Source organism: Cololabis saira, chromosome 24 (assembly GCF_033807715.1).
Source record: "Cololabis saira isolate AMF1-May2022 chromosome 24, fColSai1.1, whole genome shotgun sequence".
NCBI lineage: Eukaryota > Metazoa > Chordata > Actinopteri > Beloniformes > Belonidae > Cololabis > Cololabis saira.
This window is the reverse complement of record NC_084610.1, coordinates 3,692,884-3,715,080: the sequence shown is the minus strand read 5'-3', so window position 1 is coordinate 3,715,080 and position 22,197 is coordinate 3,692,884. Positions and strand designations below refer to the sequence as shown.

Genomic DNA, 22,197 nt, shown 5'->3' with positions numbered 1-22,197 from the left:
CATTACTTCTCCCTTGCTGTCATCTAGATTTTAATAAATGAATAAAACTTTATAAAAAAAAACAACTACTGCGCAGGTAACCAATGCATTTCTACTTATACTAAACAACTTATACTTATACAAAAAAATCTCTTATGGATTTCGCTGCCATTTCCATCGACACAGAACTTACTGAACAAACAGGTCTATCACTAAGTCCCCCCCCCTGTAAAAAAAGAAAAGAAAAACGCAATTCTACACCAAGAAATCTTAATAATTTTATTGTCTTTGTTCTCATGATTTTACAAATATGATACTTCTGCAATTCAACTTTAACTGTGCAACACAATGGCGTTATGGACCGTTAAACTGGACATCCGGAGGGACGTCAGTGACTCCAGGAGGCTGTGAATCCTGCAGACCCAACACCACGTTTCATTTATATTTTTTAGTGTCTTCCCAGCAGTGTTTTTACGAGTAGAGTTTTTGCATCTAATCTCCGTCTCCGCAGGATTCACGAGCAGCTTACACACACACGCACACACACACGATATTCCACTAATGACGGCTACTGTGGGGGCGGGGGGGCTGGCCGTGTCCCTCCCTCCCTACGTCCTCCCCACGTCCTCCCCACGTCCTCCCCCAGGTCCCAGGGCGACTCCCGGGACGTGGGTGTACAGTCTCTTTGGATGAGGCTGGTGGTACCTGGTCAGAGCTGCGGGGTGCTCGTCTCTTTACAAACTGGGTGATCTTTCCATGTGGGGGTTTTTCTTCCTCTTTTGGGGACACCAGTACAGATAAGAACAATGGCATGCAAGACTCACAGACAGATCCACTTTGTTTTTTGTTTTTTTTTAGTAGAAAATAAAGAATCTGACATAAGAAAAAGCACTGAGCCCTGGCAAACACCTTACGGTCAAGCCTATTAAACTATACAGAGGACGAACGTCGCTTATTTTTTATGTTTTTAAAGTAGTATCAGAGGCTTGTGATGTTTCAAACCATTTCAACACAACAGCTGGCTTCTTTTCATATCCTACAAGTCCCATTGTGATGATATAATACATCTCACAATCTATATTATTTACCTTTTCTACACCGTTTTAAATAGAAATGTATGTGCTTTTGATTCAAAACTAAAATGAGAAAACTGAAAAACGAGCGTCCACTCCCACTCCGGCCGAGTTATTGCAAATGAAGTGACGACTTGTGAACAGCGACACGCTCCTCAATATGGCACAGGCGTCGTAGAAATGAGCGAAACGCGTCGCCGTCCGTGTCGCGGGTGAATACCAAAACCAAACCACACCATATCCTAAAATATTAAGACGATAATCATCATTAAAGCAGCAAAGAAAAGTGTTTTTTTTGTTTGTGTTTTTTTCCTCGTTGAAACATGCAGTCTGCCGCTGCCGCAAGCAAAAACTCAACTCGTGGTATAAATTACAGGAAGAAGTCCGACTACCCTCCATCGCTGAAGCCAATACGCCGTAAAGACAGGAGCTGCACTTCTAAACGGACGTCGTCCCTGCAGACGAGCGTCCGCGCTCGCTGACGTGAGGGCTGGATGACGATTCCTTCGCCTGAAAAATACGAGACAACCTGCAAAGTGAAGCGATGCGGCGTCTAAACCCGTCCGAGTCAGCCTGACCGCGCAAAGCCTCAACACTTGATCAAATAAACGTTGCACGATATAAGCAAAAAACTAACTTTGAAGCACTGTTTGCTCACAGATGTCTGGCTTGACCCACTTGGGCTGGGTGTGTCGCGTTAAGACATTGGATGTGCTTATGTTGCTCAGCTTTGGCACCGTTCCCGCCGAGGTACCGGCTGCAAATCTCCGCCGAGGATACCGTCGTCTCTGGAGTGTTGAAGGCATTTTCCTCCAGCCCTTTCTCTGAGGTTTCCACGTGTGACTGGTGGGTGAACCCTTCTCAGCAGCGACCTGCTCACCATTTTATCTCCCACTACAAATAAATATCGTTCAAAAGTAAGGGCAAAATGGTAAAACACAACAAAAGAAAAATACAAAAATAAAAGCTAGAAATCAATGTAGTGGCTTCATACTGTAACACAAAACTCTCAAAAAAAATAACAAATCCATCACCAACCACTCCTCCTCGGTGGAATAAAGAAAGAAATATTACAGGGAAGGCTATATTTAGAGTAGTGGTTGTTTTACAATGGCGATGACAATGTCAAGAGAGTGACATCAGTTTGTCATGTCCTTTGAAACTGCTTCCCTCCATCTCTTCTCCCTCTGTGCCCGGAGGTGGTCATGCTCCGTCTGATCAAAGTTTGACAACTTTAACCCTTGGGTCCCCTCCCTCCCCCTTCCCTTCTCCCGCTCAGAGGAGGGCGGAGGGTTGTTCAGTCAGCGTAGTGCATGATGGACTCGACGTAGTTGCCGGGGAAGAGGCCCGTGGTGCTGTTCATCACGCCCTCGTACCAGCCGTCGTCGTTCTTCTTGATCACGTAGATGATGGCGCCCTCTTGGAATGACAGCTCGTCCTCTTTGTCGCGAGCGTAGTCGTAGATGGCCACCACTGAGGAGACGGAGGGGAGTGGAGTAAGTACGACAGCACGTGCACGTGAAAGTTATTCAGAAATATATTTACGACCCGCTGATACGACTGAAGCCTGAATTATGGTTCTGCGTTAAATCAACGCGGAGCCTACGCCAGCGGTCAGGAACCTTTTTGACTAAGAGAGCCATGAAAGGAAATTTCAGTGAGAGCCATATAATATATTTAAAAAGTGAATTCAACTAAATGTCAATATAATAATAATAATAATAATAATAATAATAATAATAATAATAATAATAATAATAATAATACTACTACATTTTATTTATAGAGCGCTTTAAAAAAAATCCAAGACTCTTCAGACACAAAGATAAAACATCGAGATCAATAAAATTAAAAATTAAAAACCACAGGATAAAAAAAATATAAAGAGATAAAGGATAAGAAACAAATGACACATTAACCTGAAGAGGTGAGTTTTGAGATGTGATTTGAAAGTGCTGTGAGCGTGTCGAAGTGCCGCTTTACATTCAACCGTTTCATCGATGTAATTTTGTCATTGCAAATTAGACACACCGCAGAACTTGCTCTCTCCACAAAGGCGAATTCTTCGGTCCATTCGTCCTGAAATGTACGATACTCGTCATCTCTTTTTCTTTGCCATCTTTTCAATTACCGTATTTTTGCGACCCACACATACAAACGTCTTTTTTGTTTTTTTAAATGTGCGACGCGCCCCATGACGAAATGCGCCCATTGTATTATTGTAAGGCGGACGTCATGTTATATCTGCTATAGCGAACAAGGTAGTGCTGAAAAACAATATATATCCCCCCTCACAGAAAAATATAAAAATAGATCAACAAAACTAATTTAAAAATTTTCAAATAACAAAATAAAATATTTGAACCATTTTTCAGACAATAAAATAACTGAAAAAATCTGAAAAATAGTTAAAATATGTTATTTTGTTACTTGAAAATTTAAAAATATGTTTTGTTGATATATATATATGAAAATATGTTTCTCTATGTTTCTTATTTTTGTGAGGGGGGATATATATTGTTTTTCGGCATTACCTTGTTCTCTATAGCTGATATAACATGAATTACTCCTATGTGGGATCAATAAAGTTCTTATTTTTGCCATCTGAGAAAATTAAATATATTATATTTGGTGCCTAACTGTTTCCCAAGTATATTAGTGCGTGTGTGAATCCAATATGGTGGCGACGTTGACGTATCGCAGCAGCTCCATGGGGCATTTACGTTAATATGTCTATGGGCGACGCAGACCCAACGCAGACCGAGAGGGCTGTGATTGGTTCACTTGGTAGCAACACATTTCCGGTTCCGGTTCGTGAACTTTCAGCGCTCTTTTCTTCGTGTGAGTGTGATTTTTTTTTTTTTTTTTTGCACAATAGTTGTACTTATCTCTTTGATTCACTCTGACCGGAAAAACCGGAGGCTAAACAAAGTATCAACTAGTGCTCTGGGGGGGTACTGCACCGCAGAGAAATGGAGTGTCGGAGAAGTCTGAAGGTTCACGACGGCGTCACGGCAACGGCGCAGGCTCTGTGTTGGTTTAACGCAGAACCTTAAATCAGCTTTGAGAATAAGAGCATCAGTGTTTACTTCTGTGCCACCAGCAGAGATGCTGCTGTCGGGTCTCTACATCAGGTCCTTTCACTTCTTCACTGCCTCCATGTGGTTCAGGTGGTTGGACCCGCTAAACCCCGTTCACCCCCGGTTTACAGTTTCTCAAACGTAGGTTTGATCGTTCTGGTGGTGCACGTGTGGATTTGGATGTAAAATTTGAAAACTTTGAACTTTGTCAAAACTTTAAGCGTCTCCCTTCCAGACCTCCTGGTATCAGCAACTCTCCTGTTAGATCCAGTGGTACTGGATTACTGCGGTACGAGGGAGCGGCCCGCGGCAGCGCCGGCTGCTCCCTGAGAACCGACTGAAAACCAAATGTGCTTTCACACCAGAATCTCCCATAAGGCCTGAAAAGGAGGTCAGATTTGTCACTAGAGGTCTGAAAACTCGCCAAATATAGCATAAAAGTCACTAATTTGGCAACTGTATCAATGCCGGCGGGCCTGCTCCGCCAATGGATCATGTGACATAAAGGAGACTTGTCATAGGTTGAGGGAGAAACGATAACGCCGTCCTTGTGGAGCGTTTGAGAAACTCAGGAAAATTGCAGCGTTTCTTTGATGCAGCTCGTGAGATTCAGCTGCCTTCCTCTCCATCGATCAAGACCAATCAGAGCATCTTTCAGGGGAAGATGCTTCAGGGCATTAAAAAGAGCATTTTTGGTTCTTTTTCTAATATAATTTGTTCCAAAAACAAGAAGATGACACCCTAAACAAATAAAAAGAGCCCCAACGGGCCTCTTTTACCAGACCTTTCTCCAGGTAGGTGCGCGGGGCCCATGGCGGGTCTTCCTCAGCGTAGGGGTCACTGTACTCCACCACAGCCGACTCCTCTTCCTCCTCATCGTCCTCGTAGTCCTCCGGCGGCGGCGGCGGAGGTGTGGGCTCCTCAAACACCGGGTCGTCTGCGGGTGGAGGCGGCGGCGGCACGTCTGAGACTGACGGAGGTCACGGGGCGGGCGGGGAGATAAAAGACGAGCAGTTAGACGGACGGAGGGGCACGTGAGGGCGGGACAAGACGACAGACACGTCCATGCATTTGACGAGGAACAGAAACATCCATGCAGGATGGTTTAGGAGCATCTTTATGGAAACCTGTGTAACAAACAAATGTCAACATGCAGAAGTAGAAAAGTATTTCCAATCAAAGAGATTCAAAGGGAGAACAGCAATAAAAAGTAACTTGATCACGGTCAGAAACACGTTTACATGCTTTCTTACTCAGCTGAGCCGTCAACCACCAAGCACTGCTGCCATGGAAACCTGCTGTCATTCTCCTTTAAGGCTTCACAAGTCCTTATAAAAGCTCGTCTGGGTGCAGTTTAGGGATGGGCGGTATGGACTAAAAAATGTATCACAATAATTTCTGGCATTTATCCCAATAAAGATAAAAAAATACCAATACAAAAACGTCAACGGGAATTTTTCTCTTTTTTCAGGCTCATTTTTTTTCTTTTTTCAGGCTTGTTTCTTTCCTTCCTTCCTTTCATGCTCATTTCTTTCTTTTTCAGGCTCATATCTTCTTTCTTTCTTTTTTCAGGCTCATTTCTTCTTTAGGCTCATATTTATTCTCTTTCTTTCTTTCTTTCTTTCTTTCTTTCTTTCTTTCTTTCTTTCTTTCTTTCTTTCTTTCTTTCCAGGCTCATATCTTCTTTCTTTCTTTTTTCAGGCTCATATCTTTCTTTCTTTTCTTTCTTCCTTTCTTTTTTCAGGCTCATATCTTCCTTCCTTCCACAAAAACGTCAGACGGGAATTTATTGTTTTTATCGCGAGATGACAAATTCTTACCGTGGGGAATTTTTTTGACGGTATATCGTGAACGGTAAAATATCGCCCATTCTTAGTGCAGTTTAACATTATTCAGTCTAATAATATCAGAAATTTAAGAAATTAATATTAAAAAAGCCCAATTTTTCAGTAACGATCAAATCTCTTTCTCTGATAATCAATTTGTTTTACACTGCAAATCATTGAGCAAAGTCCCCGTTTACCAGGACACGTGTAATTCAGGATCATGAGATGTGGAAGTAGCAGCTTTCTTTGCGAGCTCTCGTTGGTGGTCGACGGCTGAGAGAATCAGGAATCAGCGCCGCCGGCTGCTGGGGAGGCGGCGGGAAACAGACAGGGAGTCAGGCAGAGGGAGCGAGGAGCTAAAAGCCACTTACTGGTCTCCTGAACCCGGGCCACAAAGCCCATCAGGGGCAGCTGGGGGGTGATCTGCATGGAGGGGGGAGGGGGCGCGTTTGGGCCTGCTACCACCACACAGAGTCGCGGACAGAGATGTGACGGACGACGACAGCAGAGACACGAGAGAAGGAGGTTAGAGGAGAGGAGCAGCACAGCAGAGAGGTGAATCCAACAGTAAAGGGGCTTCACATAGAACGCGGTTTTGGCCGCGCACACCGCCGGGGTGGGCGCAGACTCGGAGCAGAGCAGCGCGCGCATCGCGTACATATTTGTTGCAAGTTGCTTGGTGACCGGAAAAAAAGTTTTTCCGGTCTGGCGCCGTTTTCCCACTCGTTTGGACGTACAGTCGCTACAGCTCGGTTTGAAACATGTATCTGTCCCTGCTTCAAAGAAAAGCCCTGGCTTTAGTTCTTCTAAGGAGGAGGAGGAGGAGGAGGAAGAGGCGAGCAGCAGCAGCAAGGAGGGTCCATGAGATCCTCATGAAGACAGGATTTGGGGGAATACAGGCTCGTTGGAGCTACAGCTCCATGATGAGCTTCTACTTCAGGCTGAACAGGGAGCAGTTACAGCCTGTTGGGAAGAGTTGGAGCCTCAGCAGGATCAACCAACTTCAGGCTTCATCACTGCACCTTCCTCTCCTTTATATATCTGTCCCTCAAGTTCTTCCGTTTTTTCTTCAAGTCATCCACTGTAAATAGTTTATATTTATTAAAAAACCTTTCTGAACTATATTGTTGTTTTTTAGCTCATGTCATCTAGATTTTTATAATGAGTGGACATTAGGGCTGAGCGATTAATCAATTTTAAATCTAAATCGGATTTATTAATCAAGACGATGTTAAAAAAAGGAAAATCGGAAAATCGATTTTCCTTTTTTGCAGCTGGCTGCATTACAGACAGAGCTCGTCTAGTCATCTTTGTTTGGTCAACTTTACTAAACTCAAGGAGGATTTACAGTTTCTTTCAATTGCACTTCATTCCCAATAGGGAAATTTGTTTGCTATTTTTCTTTAAAAATAAAGATAAAATATTTGAAACAATTTATTCCATTGTCTTTTGTAGTTTTATCAAAAAAAAATCTAAATCGAAAATCGGGGTTTCAGAGAAAAAAAAAAAAAAAAATCTGGATTTTATTTTTGTCCAAAATCGCCCAGCCCTAGTGGACATGTAGTCAAGTATGTGCTTCAGTTTACAAAAGTATTGACACGTGGTCTTTTCATAACCATATATTGATAAATGATTCAATTGAACCTGATATGAGGCATGGAAATGCTATATTTTATTTTAAACTAACATTTTATTGTTAAAAGAGCAAAAGAATATCACATTTCTACCACTTTTAAACACACCAGGTATGTCCAAATAGAGAGAGATTTCTCTCCACTTTTGTCCCTTTTTATTGATGTCCCGATAGGCCTGCAGTCTCATCCCACACTCCTCACAGACTCACAGCCAAGATCATTCTTTCTTCCATCTTGATCGTCTCTGATCTACAAGCTGCAAGTTTTTTTTCTCCCTCCAGCACCTTCTCTCCTATTGGACACGGCCGAGATGTCGTCACAGGGCGCACGGTGAAATTAAAAAATGTTTAATTTGCAGCGGCAGCCTGCGCCCTGTTGCGCCCTACACACTTTTCATTATTACAAAGAACAAATGAATACCTTAAAATTGTGAGATATTATCTACCAGAGTACTGAACTTATCTTGCCGGATTCATATTGGAAAATCAAAATGTGTTTAAAAAACCTGACAACATTTAAATTAAATTTAAAAAAATCTGCAAATCGTTCACATTTGAGAGGCTGGATCGGTGAAGTTCTGGGATATCCGTCTTATACACTCATGAATGGGTCCCGTACCGCTTCGTTTTCACCGCTGTTTCCACTGGTGACGAACGTAACGAACCATCTGCGACTGAGTGTCCAACACGAGCCAAGACAAGAGCCAACATTTACAACAACCAAAAACAGCTGCAGGATCGCCAACAGAACCGTGAAACCAGCTTCCTACTGGGCTCCTGATCCACTGCACGACAGTTTAGATGCATTTTGTTCTGCTCTGATCGTCTCTGCCTACGTCACATACGTCATTCCTCTGATTGGTTGTCTGTCTGATGGCGTCCACAGGTCCCATCTGTTAGTACCGGTCCCCGTCCCAAACTAAACTCGCATCTCTCTAGCAACAATCATTAAAACCTCATCTATATATCGAGTTTTGCTGAACCCAGATCGGATTAAATCTTTCCTCAAACAGGACAGGAAGTATCGCAGATATCATCATGTGAATGTTTGTCAGTTTTCTTCATCTTCTATGATGGTAAAGTGAACATTTTTGAGTTTTGGGGAAGCTGGAGTCTCTTTGGAAGTAATTAAAATGCATTTTAACATTTCGGTTTTACTACAGACACAGAATAAAAGAAAAGAATAAAGATCAGACACTCGACAGACGAACAAACAAACAACGGACAGAAGCCTGAGGATGAGCGTCGTCTTCAGATGAGCTGAAGACGATGATGTTGACGTGAAAAGACGGACCTCAAAACTGGAGGTGTTTTATGAACAGAAGCTTAAAAGCTCAGCTGACTCTTAAACTGACTTTGAAATAGAACATTACACTAACAGTTACAGGAAAAAAAGACAAATCTCAAGTCTAACCGGAGATAGTTTTACTAGGAATGCGTTTCCACTGACAATATCTATGTATAATTGGCAAAACAACAGATAAAACAACTCTTTTCTGTATTTAGATCACTGTTATTACCTTGGTTCTGGGCGAAGTGCGGCCCCCCGTTGAGCTGGCTGGGGTTGTGGGCCGCGCCGGGCTGCCCGGTGACGGACGAGGGCCGGCGGTACGGCAGCGAGCCGCCCACCGGAGGGTTCTGGGGCGGCTGGGCCGGGCGGTTCATGCTGTAGAACTGAGGAGCACCTGCAGGGAGGGGACAGCAGGGGGCGGCAGAGAGTCAGTCCTCTCTGGGGAGGGAGCGGCCAGCGCTCACATTTCACACGGTTGAGCTTAAAGAAATCCACGTTTTGTTTCATCTGAGGCTCAAACTGCAGCTGAGAGACAAGCTGGCAGGAGAATGGGAAGGTTTTCACTTTTGAATATAATTACAAAGAATATTTTTAATCAAAACTTTTTTTATATACACTTACACGGCTTTATTAACCGAGAGTGAATCTGTAGAACAGTCTGTATGATGCTGATTACACGACATCAGAGTAGTCACTGAACTTCATTAGTACCTCATATCATCTGGAAATGCAACAAAAAAAAACACCTGTTGGCCAAACTGTACGTAAATACTTCTTATTTCTATAATGTTCAGCTAAATATCAAAACTAGGCCTGTGTTGAAAAAAATCGATTTCCCAATTCTAAATCAATTCTCATATTAATTCCTAAAAATCGATTCATATGTCTAAAGATCGATTTTTTTTTCTTTTATTTATTTATGTATTTTTTTTCATCATTACATTACAACTTTTGGTTATTTTTTTGTTTATCCCCAAAAAAGGAATGTTTTATTGGACACGAGAATAACTGGTGCCATGTTTTTGCCTTTAAATATGTTTAAAGGTATGAAAACAATAAAGTGTTAGGTTATAATTGCATAAATTGTCTATATTTCATTACTTTATATACTGTCTTGGGGTTACATTTGTAAAAAATGCTAAAAACCAAATTCTCAAAAATGAAAAACCAAAATAGACCGAAAATGGAACAAATAAAAACGGAATGTGGGAAAAAATAAAACCGATTTCATCCGTCTCTGTTTGCTCCCTGGATCTGTTTGGTAATTCTGCCCCTCAGATGTTTCTGTTTCAATTCTATCAGCATTCTGGGAGCTGATTGGTCCTTACAGCATCATTAGCTGCCAATACTTGCTGTTGAATCTCAATATAATACTAGTATTAATATGTTGCAGAACTACAGTCATATACAGTAATTCATGTAATAGCTCTAACCCAAATCGATATTGGAATCGAATCAAATCTTGATAACCGATTCTGAATCTTAAGAATCGGAATCAAATCGATTCTTGACATTTGAATCGATCCCCAGCCCTAATCAAAACTACTGCATTTTAAGAAGCAAAATTCAAAGCATAAGCGTTGATATTTCCATGATGTCAATGCAGGAATAAATAACAATAATAATCATTTTAAAAGGGAAATTTACACCAAATGTCAGAGTTATGCAACATTAACGTGAGAATCGGGGTGTTGATGTTTCCAGCAGCACATGGAGAGTAATCTGAACATGAAGGAGGACAAACACCCACACAGACACGGCAGAGAGAGCATTTCACCACACGGCTCATGCATTAAACATCAGGACAACATCAGCAGCAGCAGCAGACGGCGGCGGCTCATGAGAGGGATGAAGAGCGGGGGACCCCGCGGCATGATGGGTAGTCTGCGGCAGGAGGAAGACGAGCTGCAGAGAAACGACCCTTGTGGACGTTTGCTTTGGACGGTTTTGACTGAGTGTGAAATGAAGCAATCTCGTTGGTCAAAGTCAGATGGAGAGATTGATCGGAGGTAGAACTCAACATATATTCCTGTACAATCAATACTGGACCGAAGTCTGCAGCTTCCTGAGAAGGAATCACGCTGCGTTTGGTTTCTGAGACATCAGCCTGCTGAATGAAGCCACACGACTGCTGGAAATGTATTTCATCTGCTCAGAAGTAACAGATCTGGAGCCTTAGACCTTAATTTAAGATTTGCTGAACGAATAAAGAACTTGAAGCGGACACTGCTCGCATTATTTTACCTTTAAAAGTCATTATCTCACCAGGTTAAAATCTCATCATCTGTTTGTTGTTTATTCTAAGTCAAGATGATGTCACGTGATTTCAAGCCATAGAAACGTCTTGACGGCTCTCATAACTAAGGGAGGACTTTGGCATGTTACTTATTCTTGTTACTTCTGAGTAAATAAAAGACAAAGAGCTGAGGTGTAGCCGTTTGTCTTGAGCTCATTGGGTAAACATTCAACTTTCACCTACGTAACCATTACTTTAATTCCTCGTCTGCCCCCAAATATACTGACATAAGTCAACTTTAGCCTCCTCACGAGTCCAAACTCATAAGAAAATGTTTAGTCTGTCTTTTGAGTTATCTGAGTGCATCTCCAACACTCGGTCTGTACTGACAGTTGCAGGAGTCTTTTAACAGACGTCATCCTGAATGCTGGGAGTTAACCTGAAACCGTTTCTGCTCCTCAAGACAAGTGTTGCTGTGCATCTCGGGACCAACGCAGATCACGGATGTGTTGCAGGCACTACGCTGCCGTTTATTGGAAACAGACGTATTTTTTCATTTTTTCCTTCTTGGATTGGTGCAGAATGAAAACTGCAGCATTTAGAAACTTTAGTTTGTGCGTTTGTACTTGGCATATATGTATATACTTCTTTTGAATCCTATCCGACTGAAACAGAGCTTCTGGAAGTTTAAGAAGGTTTTTCACTCAGGATAATCAAACGTCTGGAAAGAGTTGCAAAGCAGATGAACATTTAAAATACATTTTAAGAAACTTTTCATGGAAAATAATGGTTGTTTCCAAATTTAAAGCTATGCAGTTCAAATCACTGCATGTATTTGTGTATTTGAGAAAGACTAGTGGACCTGCTGTGGGTTTCTTTTTCTTCTTCACAACATCAAGTAACTAATAAAAAAAAATAAAAAATGGTTTGGATTAGGGAAATGTAGGGAAACATTTCAATTCCAGGAGTGAACATACTCAGCGCTGCCCTCTTATGATCTGATCATGCGAGACTCCTGTTGGGACCAGGTTGGACAAGCCTCCAAATCTGGATCATTATTGCTGTGTGCTGTGTGCAGGAATTCAGGGCTGAAATGACTCCGGGATTAGAATAAAAGAGTGTTTCTAAACCTTTTTGTTTTATACCAGGGGTCGGCAACCCAACATGTTAAAGAGCCATATTGGACCAAAAACACAAAAAACAAATATGTCTGGAGCCGCAAAAAATGAAAAGTCTTGTATCAGCCTTAGAATGAAGACAACACATGCTGCATGTTTCTATATTAGTTAGAACTGGGGGAATTAAAATAAAAAAATAAATAAATTAATAAAAAAAAAAGAACTCGGGGAATTATTATGCACTTTGAGAAAAAAGTCGAAATGTTGAGAAAAAAGTCAAAATGTCGAGAAAAAAAGTCGAAATGTTGAGAAAAAAGTCAAAATGTCGAGAAAAAAAGTCGAAATGTCGAGAATAAAGTCAAAATTTCAAGAAAAAAGTCGAAATGTTGAGAAAAAAGTCAAAATGTCAAGAAAAAAAGTATACATTTAGTGAAAAAAGTCAAAATGTTGAGAAAAAAGTCAAAATGTCAAGATTAAAAAGGAAAGGAAAAAGGAAGAAAATAAGAGAAAAAAAGAAAAAAGGAAAAAAGAAAAAAGGAAAAAAAGAAGAAAGAAAAGAGAATGAAAGAGAAAAAAAGAGAAAAAAAAGAAGAAAAAAAGGAAAAAAAAGGTCAAACATTTTTGAAAAAGCTCCAGGAGCCACTAGGGCGGCGCTAAAGAGCGCGGGTTGCCGACCGCTGTTTTATACGTTACTGTAAACTGAGCAGTTAGTTTTTGATGTCAAAATCTTCAATACAATAACTTCCTACGTGTGATGGACATGATTCTGAGCAGCCAGTGTTCCCCGCTGCCGGACGACACCACTGAACATCCAATGAGGGAGCAGGCAGGCGTGAGGTGGTACCAGGTGGGAGGATGCACATGAGGGGGTGGAGGGGTGGGGTGCTCCCGCCGGGGGACACTCACCTGGTGCAACGGGGTTGCCGTAAGTAGCGGGGCCGGTGCCAGTGAGGGCTGTAGAGGAGGGGAGCTGGGGAGGGGGCGGGGGGACCGGGGGGGTCTCTACAGGGGGGTTGGGGGCCTGCGGGGGGCCGTCTAGGGCAGAAGAGGGAGGCCCGGGGGTGGTGGCAGTGTTGGAGGGAGGTTTGGCTGGGTTGGACGAGGCGGGGGCGGAACCTGCCGGGTGGAGTTACGGGGTGAAGGTGAGGAAGGAGAGAAAACAGGTGAAGGAGGTCAAGACAAGATCAGAGTGAGACGGGAGGAAAGCAGGTCCAGAGCTCCTGCACACTGGGAGATTAGTGGGGTTAGCGTGGGCCGCGCGGCCGTGGACCCTAGGGAGCAGAAGCGGGCGTTACCTGGGAAAGCTGTGGGCGGGGCCGGGGTGGGCACGGCGATGGGCACGCCCACGCTGCCGCTGCCGCTGTTTTCTCGGCTGCTGCTGCGACTGCTGCTGGGGTGGCTGCCTCCGCTGCTCCCACTGCTGCTGACGGGGGCAAAACACGTCAGGCCACAAGCTCTCACTCACACACACTCCGTCACACACTCGGGAGTCATTTCACTGCTCCCCGAATATAAACCCTGTTCAACCAGGCAAACCATGGAGCCACAGGAACTAGTCAGCAACTTCTACCTCCATTTCATCGGAATAATCTATGAAGAACCATCAAACTGACTTAAATACACCAAATGCAATCGAGGGATGTTTTAAACATCAATAATCAACACATGTCCATGTTTTATCTCAGTATTGATATTAGATAAAGTCTTTCAAAATCGGATCAATCGACACTGGCAGCTCGAGAAAAGCTTAATGTGCGACGACTGAACAAGAACGTTGCACAAATGCTGAATAAAAGAATAAATCTCACTCAAGAGACGACCAGCGAAGACGAGCAAACAGCTTCTGCAACTATTTTTATTAGTGATGCACCGAAATGAAAATTTGTGGCCGAAAACGAAAATAATAATAAACACTTGGCCGAATACCGAACAATACCGAACATGGTTCTTTGCAGTTTTTCATTTATTTTGCCAATTTTTCACCATTGCATGAATCAAATAAATTTGATTTAGGCATGCTTTTCAAAGAAAAAAAAATCTTTTACAAAATTACAAGGTAGAAAATATTTATTGAACATAAAAAACTGAACATTTTTTTAATTTCCCAGCATTATGTTGTTTTGGTTCCACCTCCTGGTGAATGTTAGGTCAAATTCTTATGTGGTTACTTTTTGGTTGGCTAACGATTTATGTTTGTGGTGCGGAACCGGTACAGGAGCGGCCAGTCTATTTCCTTATATTACAACGTCGTTATTACCGGTAATTGTTCGTTTTTTTTCCCACTTATTCCACCGAACACCGAAAGTGTTCTTTTGCCATTTTCGGCCGAACAATTTCGGTTACCGAACAATCGGTGCATCACTAATTTTTATTCATATCGTTTTTGTTGATCTGATGGTTTTGTGATATTTACAGAAAGTTCATCCAATTACTCAAAGTATTTTGGACAATATCTCCCCTTTTAGGAATAACATAACTTTAAAAATGGTTCCAACTGTTGAAAATATGTAGGATCAGCTGCAGGAAAAACAAAACACCTTTTCTCCTGAAGTACAAGCTTCCCTTTAACTTGGATATTCTAAGCTTGTTTCAGAAATTGGATGCGTAACATTAATGGCGTCATTGATTACCGCTGTGGCTCCCAGCTCCGTCTGTCTCTGCTGCTGTTAATTACTATAAACAGATCTTGAAATGGTTCCTGGGTTCCTAAAAACACACCTTGTTGAAACATTAAACTTAAAATTCGACCTGGACGTCAACAAGACGTGCAAACCAGCGTCAAAAGTGCATTTGTGGCTTCTCACTTGTAGCTTTGTGGATGCGGCACCCTCGAGAGCATTGATGTGTTAGCGGGAGCTGTAAGCCTTTGAAATGAAACTATGTCACAGTGATAAAAAATAAAAAGTCAAAGCAGCTGGAAGCTTGAGTCAGGACAAAGACAGAAGTGACGCAGTGGCGAGACGGGACAGAGACACAGATATGACACGGTGTGAAAGCAGCACGCGTCAGGACACATGAGGCAGACTTTCTGTTAGCGGCTGAGAGCGTTAGGCTGAGTGATGGAGAGATGAGCGGAGGATGGAGCGGCGCAGATAAACAGCGAGAGGAGAGTCGGGGAAGTTGTCCTGACTGTCGGCGGAGCAGAAAACACAAACATTTGTCCAACAGACGGGGCGCGAAGGCGAAGCTCTTCCTCGTCATTATAAAGACTTTACTTCTCTTAAGATCTCCGGGGGAAGACTGTAAATCCCAGATGAGAAAGTCAGGACTGAGGGGGCGACTATGTAACGGCTATTGCCATGGAAACCTGTCTAGCGGTGCAGAAACAGCTCTGAACCTCGGCCTCGTTTCTTCGTCTTCGTGAGAAAGGTTAGTGTCCTCAGAGCGAAGTTCAGGGAGGATTTTAAAAAGGGAATAAAAGTGGAGGAGGAGGGGGGGGGGTGCTCAGAGGCTGCCTCGCATTTCAAGTGGAGGAGAAGAAGAAAGAGGAGGTGGAGGAGGAAGAAGGGCTTAAATTTAGTCAGTGAAGAGGCATGCTGGGAAGGGGGGGGGGGGTACCTGTACGTGCGGTTCCTCTGATTAACGGATGCAGTGCGTGCAGGGCTCTGCTGGGGGTGCGCCATGTTGCGCGTCGGGCTTGAGACGTAGTCGTTAGGGACAACGGGCGGACGCACCGGCTCAAGCGTCCTATAGGGGGAGTGGCGCCTGCGAGAGGGTCAGGAGGAGGAAGAGGAGGAGGAGAGAGGAGAGGAGGGGGCATCCACAGAGAAGTGTGGGAGGGGGGAGGGGGGGAGGAAGAGGAGAGCAAGAAACAAACAAGTGCAAACTTAAAAAAATGGGGTATGACAGGTGGTGAGCATCGGGGCTGGCGGGGTCCACAGGTGATGTAGGCGGGGTCGGGATGAAACCGCCTCGCTACTGTTGGCTGGAAAACACACTTCCATGACACACACACACACACCTCAACCTCTGCTGCCCAGAGTCATGCAACGCTCGTTTATCACTTCATCTCTTCAAGCCAAAATCCATTTTCATGAAACGGAGGATAACTCTGGCTTTAAAACGAAAACAAGAAATCATTTTCCTTCTTTAACCTGACCTGGACTACCACAAATATTCAGTTTGTGAGGTTAAATATCAAGTTCAAGGTTCAAATTTGACTCCTGGATGTCAAAAAAAGTTTTTGGCTCTATTTGTATCGACATATTTGGGTTAAAAATCAGCAAATTGTAGGGCTGGGCGATTTTGGACAAAAATAAAATCCCGATTTTTTTCTCTGAAAACCCGATTTTCAATTTTGACTTTTGGTAAAACTACAAAAGACAATGGAATAAATTGTTTCAAATATTTTATCTTTATTTTTAAGGAAAAATAGCAAACAAATTTCCCTATTGGGAATGAAGTGCAATTGAAAGATACTGTAAATCCTCCTTGAGTTTAGTAAAGTGACAACATTTACAATTTTCTTGACCAAACAAAGATGACTAGACGAGCTCTGTCTGTAATGCAGCCAGCTGCAAAAAAGGAAAATCGATTTTCCTTTTTTTAACATCGTCTTGATTAATAAATCCGATTTAGATTTAAAATCGATTAATCGCACAGCCCTAGCAAATTGGATACAACCTCCTGCTCCTGACAAAGCCACAACTTAGAGATGCAAAAGTTGCATTCCTTAATTTAAAGCAGCAACAAATAAAAAAATATAATAAAAAGGGGGTGGAGGTATAAAGTGATAAAAGAGTGGACCAAAATGAAGTGAAAGTGGCTTTAAACCCAACAGCAGCTCTTTGCAGATGACGTCAGAAGAATGCAACCCTGAGACGCTGCTCTGGGCCGGCAGACATGTGCCGCCATGTCAATTTCCCAGCTGGCACGGCGTGTCTGAGCGCTGTTGCTATGGCAAAACGTTGCTATGACGAATATGGGGCAGCCAAGAATGGGGAAGAAGTGTCAAACACAAGTGAGAGTAAAAAAAAAAAAAAAAAGTAAACGCAGAGGGAGTAATTGAGAGAAGGAGAAAAAAAAAAAGAAAGAAAAATCAGACATAAGATGTCCGCCCGGAGCCACGGGCTGCAGTGCATCATGGGAGGGCTGGAGCCGTGGGGTTGATGCGTCTTGGAGGGACACACACAGATGTGTAAACACACACACAGGAAAACAAACAGCATTTGACGCTCTGGAAGGTCCATTAGTTGACAACAGTTTGGAGGCGTAAAAAATCAGAGCGCCTGTGGGACAAAGACACCTTCAACAGTCAGACAGACACAAAACAGAAACCTCGGCAGCTCTCACACTCCAGACAACAAGAAGAAGACAAGTTCAACACATTGAGACACAGTCAGGGGGGAAGTGGTCACATGGTGTCTCAGGAAAACCCAAGATCTCTGAAAAAAGGGACACCACTCATGACAAAACGTTTTCTTGCAGAGCAGCATTTTCACGCCACCTTTAGGGCTGTTTGAATTCACCAACAGGTTTATTTCTTCTCTAAACAGACTCGTAGGGGTCCAGGATGACAACTAGGAGGCTGGAATTACAACTCCCGCCTCGGTCCTTAAAGCGGTTGTGTGTCCAATAACAGTGATGGACGTGGGAGGATCCACAGGCGTGGCGACCTGCAGCTCTCGGCTGTAGTCTAACACTTCCTCCGTTTCTAAGTGCCACTAAATACATCAATAAGAAAGATGACGAGATGGTTGCTGCGTTCCCATTCGCTTGGTAACGGATAAACATGCAATAGGCCGAGAGGCCGTAAAACTAACGTGGACCCTCCCAAACGGAAACTCACCACTTATAACTGTCTAATTCAGAAGCTGGAGGCATTTTTGTCAGTGGTCAAAAAACAAATATACCCTCCCTTTCTAAAGAAAGTTTTTAAAAGCCCTGTTACCCAGTATATTTTAAAAATTTCCTTTAAGACAAATATAGAAGTGATTATTTTTTGTAATTTACAGAAGAACAGATTAATAGATGGATAATTCACAAATTTTCCACACTATAAGGCGCACATTCAATGAATGACGTATTTTAAAACCTTTTCCATATATAAGGCGCACCGCATTATAATGCGCACTAAATATATGGTAAAATACTGTACTATAGTGGCTGGGGTTGAGTTACGTATCTAAATCCTGCAACAAAATCCTATAGCAAATGCAAAAAAAAAAAAAAACAAGAAGAAAAGTACTGTATGTCAAACTTTATTAACAAAATAAAAACCAGCTTTGCTCCGTCTGGTCAAAGTCGCCATTATGCGAGTCAGCGTCGCTGCTGTTGTCTTGAACGTCTGTGACGATTCCTGACGTTTTTAGCGCCGTTACTTCGGCGACACCAACTACATTACCCACAATCCCCCTGACTACAGTAACAGAAATTACCGTAATGATCATATATAAGGTGCACTGCCGGTTTTTGAGAAAATTAAAGGCTTTTAGGTGCCTTATAGTGCGGAAAATACGGTACTGCAAAAGTATCAACTAAACCACTCCAGACTACAAACTTGCATGGCAACATCCTCAAGAACACAAATTAAACAAACGGCAGAATGCGTCACGCTGAAACTAGAGCAGCCAGGCCCACATCAAGCGCCTGTGGTCGCTTTCCCAGAGCCACAAACACACGGCGAGCCTCGCAGCCCCGCTCTCCAGGCTTCCTCCTCCACACACAGCAACAGCTTACATACCCAAGGGTCCCTTTCCCACTCATGGGGGGGCTGGGGGGCTTCTGTGTGGGGGGGTTGGTGCGAGGGAGCGGCCCTCCTCCCGTCTTCATGTTTTGAGCACTGGCCTGTGGCAGGAAGTCACAGGTGGTTAGATACAACGTCTCCAACGCAGCTATCTTCACATGGAAGAAAAACTTTAATAATGTAACTCCACAATACAGGACTGTCTCAGAAAATTAGAATATTGTGATAAAGTCCTTTATTTTCTGTAATAAAATTAAAAAAAAAAAAATCATACATTCTGGATTCATTACAAATCAACTGAAATATTGCAAGCCTTTTATTATTTTAATATTGCTGATTATGATTTACAGTTTAAGATTAAGATTCCCAGAATATTCAAATTTTTTGAGATAGGATATTTGAGTTTTCTTAAGCTGTAAGCCATGATCAGCAATATTAAAATAATAAATGGCTTGCAATATTTCAGTTGATTTGTAATGAATCCAGAATGTATGACATTTTTGCATTACAGAAAATAAAGGACTTTATCACAATATTCTAATTTTCTGAGACAGTCCTGTAAGTATTCATTTTCTTATCTTGAGAACAGCTTAACAAAAGCACTTAGACTAAAAATGTAATTAAAAAAAATAATAAATAAATAAATAAATAAATACAGCTTCAAGGACCTTTCAAATCTCTATTATTCAGTTTATACAAAAATGCCAATTTGGAGTCATTATAGATGGAAAAAAGGTATCAATTAAGGCATTTGTGAGCGTTTATAAAGGTGCTGATAGATTTAATTAACCATTTGTTAAACACCAAATAAACTCATTCCAACTTCAGAAAGGAAACAGAGAATTTCCCTCAGCAATTCAAAACAATACTCCCTGCTTGGCTTGAGGCTTTTACTTTGAAAGTCTTACCTTAAACCTTTGCAACCACTACGGTTGAGCATAAAGACAAATTAGGCAAGCATAAAGAGAGGAAAACAAGAGATCAGGTGGTTAGTGCGAGAAGGAAGAGAGTTAAACTGTTATTATTCATGCAAACATGGAAAAAAGCTGGATAGATTTAGAGATCAAGGGTTCATGGTTTAGATCTGAAGAATCTGATCTTTGTGACTTTATAATGTTGCGGCTCTTGAATTCATCATCTGGAAACCCACCAAGAAACCAGCTTTCCAACAAACAAAATGCACATTTTCTATGAAAATAAGAACCAGAATCCTGTTTCCGGCAGCAGGTGGCAGGTTTATATTTTTAGTTTCAAGCTAAAAAGCCACTGAAGTCATTGATTTTCTTCTTCTATTACTTGACTCTGGAATCCACCGAAACCCAACAGTTCCCATGTGGCTGATCTCTACAAGTTGCCTCAGGTATTTTTGCCGGGAGCAGCCCGAATTAATCAGACCACCACAAACACATTTATGAAAGCCAGGCTTCTTCTAGACAGTTTTAGAGAACATGTCTGACCTTTTCATTTCCATGTGAACCCTCAAAATAAAGCACATGTGACTGCTTATCACAATAAGTAGCTTCATGCCAGAGTGAACATTGCTTCTCTGATAAAGTTTGCATGCTTGAAGGGGTGAAACTGAACAGAATTTACTTGGAGAGGGGGAAATAAGTAAATAAAGTCAAAGTGTTAAGGTGGTAAAGATGTGTATTAGTGGGTCGGAGCTCCCACACGAGAGAGAAGTTCAGAATGAGCACCTTTACTCCGTGGCCCATGTCGTCCAGCAGGCTGTAGTCGATGGGTTTGCGGATGTAGCGAACGGGCCTCTCGGGGTTGGCCGGGGCGATGATCTTGTGTGTGCGGGACGTGTTCTTGTTGGTGGTGAGGATGCCGATCTCCCGCCGGGCCACCTTCTCTTTGTGAATGTCCACCGTCTGAGGATGTAGAGCAAGTTATTCAAAAACGTATATATACATGATTAATTCAAGATTCAAAGATTCAAAACAACTTTATTAATGCCTTGAAGGGCAATTTGATTTGGCAGCTTGTGCCCAAACACACACATAACAAACACATAACACATTCAATAGAACACAGAGAGAAAGTTGGCAGTTGTGTGCAAAAATCTGCAATTTGTTGCATTAAAAAAGTGCTGATACCAATAAATTAATTAAAAAACAGTCTATATAAACACTGGGCATAACAACGTCCTGAAGGCAGCAGTGAAAATGATTTTCCTAAGACATGCCCAGAAGTTCCAGAATACTCTGAGTCTTCCTCAAAACCTGTTGTTCCCATAGGGAGCCAAGGTCTCTCTGCTTGTGTCCAATAATCTTTTTCACCACACTGTTAAGACTTTCTGTCCCTGAGTGACAGGTTATGGAACCAACAAATAAAAGAATAAGTTAAAAGGCTTTCAATGAAGGACTGATAAAAACGACAGAGAATAGCTGGACTCACAGAAAAAGAATTCAGCATACAAAGGAGATGAATCCTCTGCTGTCCACGTTTGACCAGTGCTTCAGTGTTGAAATCAAATTTAAGCTGGTTGTCAAACACAGTGCCCAGATATTTGTAGGAGCTGACATTTCAATCTTTTCTCCATCTATGACACTCTCAGTGAAGGCCTGGTTGTTACGTCTAAAATCTACCAACATTTCTTTAGTTTTGGATGCATTCAATTGAAGGAGAGACAACAGCACAGTATCATCCAATGTGTTGTTCCCCTTCATTAAAAAAACCCCACAACGCCCTCTGAAATCACCCATGACCCGTGACTGATACCAGGTTTTCTGACACTCGGCAGCACATTTGTCTCCAGAATGTCTAGATTGTCTGGAGATGTCATTGCATGGATTCCAGACCCCGTACCAGACGCAGCCAAGACGCTCCAGAACAGAACCGAGCCCCCTCCTTGTTCCACAGTGGACGGATATCGTCTTCTTTTCTTCTGAGGCGTCATTTTTGTGTCCGTGAACATCGAGCTGATTTGTTCTGGACTCTTTGGTTTCCATCTCGTCAGTTGGTCATCAGTTGTCCTCTAATGTCCAGGTCAGGTAGTTTGTCAACAGTCCTGTGGAGCCTCATCTTCTGAATTACATTTCCCAACTGTAGTCACAAGCTGCTTGAAGATGGTCTCCTAGCGTTTATCTTTACCCTACTGGTCTATAATGTTTTTTTCTGAACTCAGACAACTCTCTCCTTTGCTTTCTCTGGTCCGTGTTCAGCACAGTGAACATAATGATACCAAACAGAAGAGTGATGATGGATGACAGGACGTCACAGGACACACTTGGGTTTAACACGTCACTGTGGTCTCGTTATCTTTCAGGGATT

The 22,197-nt window shown here is 42.5% G+C and overlaps 1 protein-coding gene across 21 annotated transcripts in view; it reads right to left on the bottom strand.

The window, feature by feature from the left end:
* Positions 1-243: 243 nt before the first annotated feature.
* Positions 244-22,197, bottom strand: part of abi2b (abl-interactor 2b) — a 29,438-nt gene continuing 7,484 nt past the window's right edge. The window contains exons 3-12 of one of the 21 annotated variants that reach the window (XM_061716043.1): positions 20,619-20,795; positions 19,830-19,847; positions 18,919-19,022; positions 15,795-15,941; positions 13,532-13,659; positions 13,143-13,352; positions 9,112-9,276; positions 6,330-6,416; positions 4,917-5,102; positions 244-2,525 (exon numbers count right to left, since the gene is read on the bottom strand). In XM_061716043.1, coding sequence (XP_061572027.1) covers positions 2,350-2,525; positions 4,917-5,102; positions 6,330-6,416; positions 9,112-9,276; positions 13,143-13,352; positions 13,532-13,659; positions 15,795-15,941; positions 18,919-19,022; positions 19,830-19,847; positions 20,619-20,795 — 1,398 coding nt within the window. In that variant the 3' untranslated portion in view covers positions 244-2,349. The remainder of the gene's footprint in view (positions 2,526-4,916; positions 5,103-6,329; positions 6,417-9,111; positions 9,277-13,142; positions 13,353-13,531; positions 13,660-15,794; positions 15,942-18,918; positions 19,023-19,829; positions 19,848-20,618; positions 20,796-22,197) is intronic. The other 20 variants (XM_061716046.1, XM_061716045.1, XM_061716049.1 and 17 more) reach the window with 20 other exon arrangements.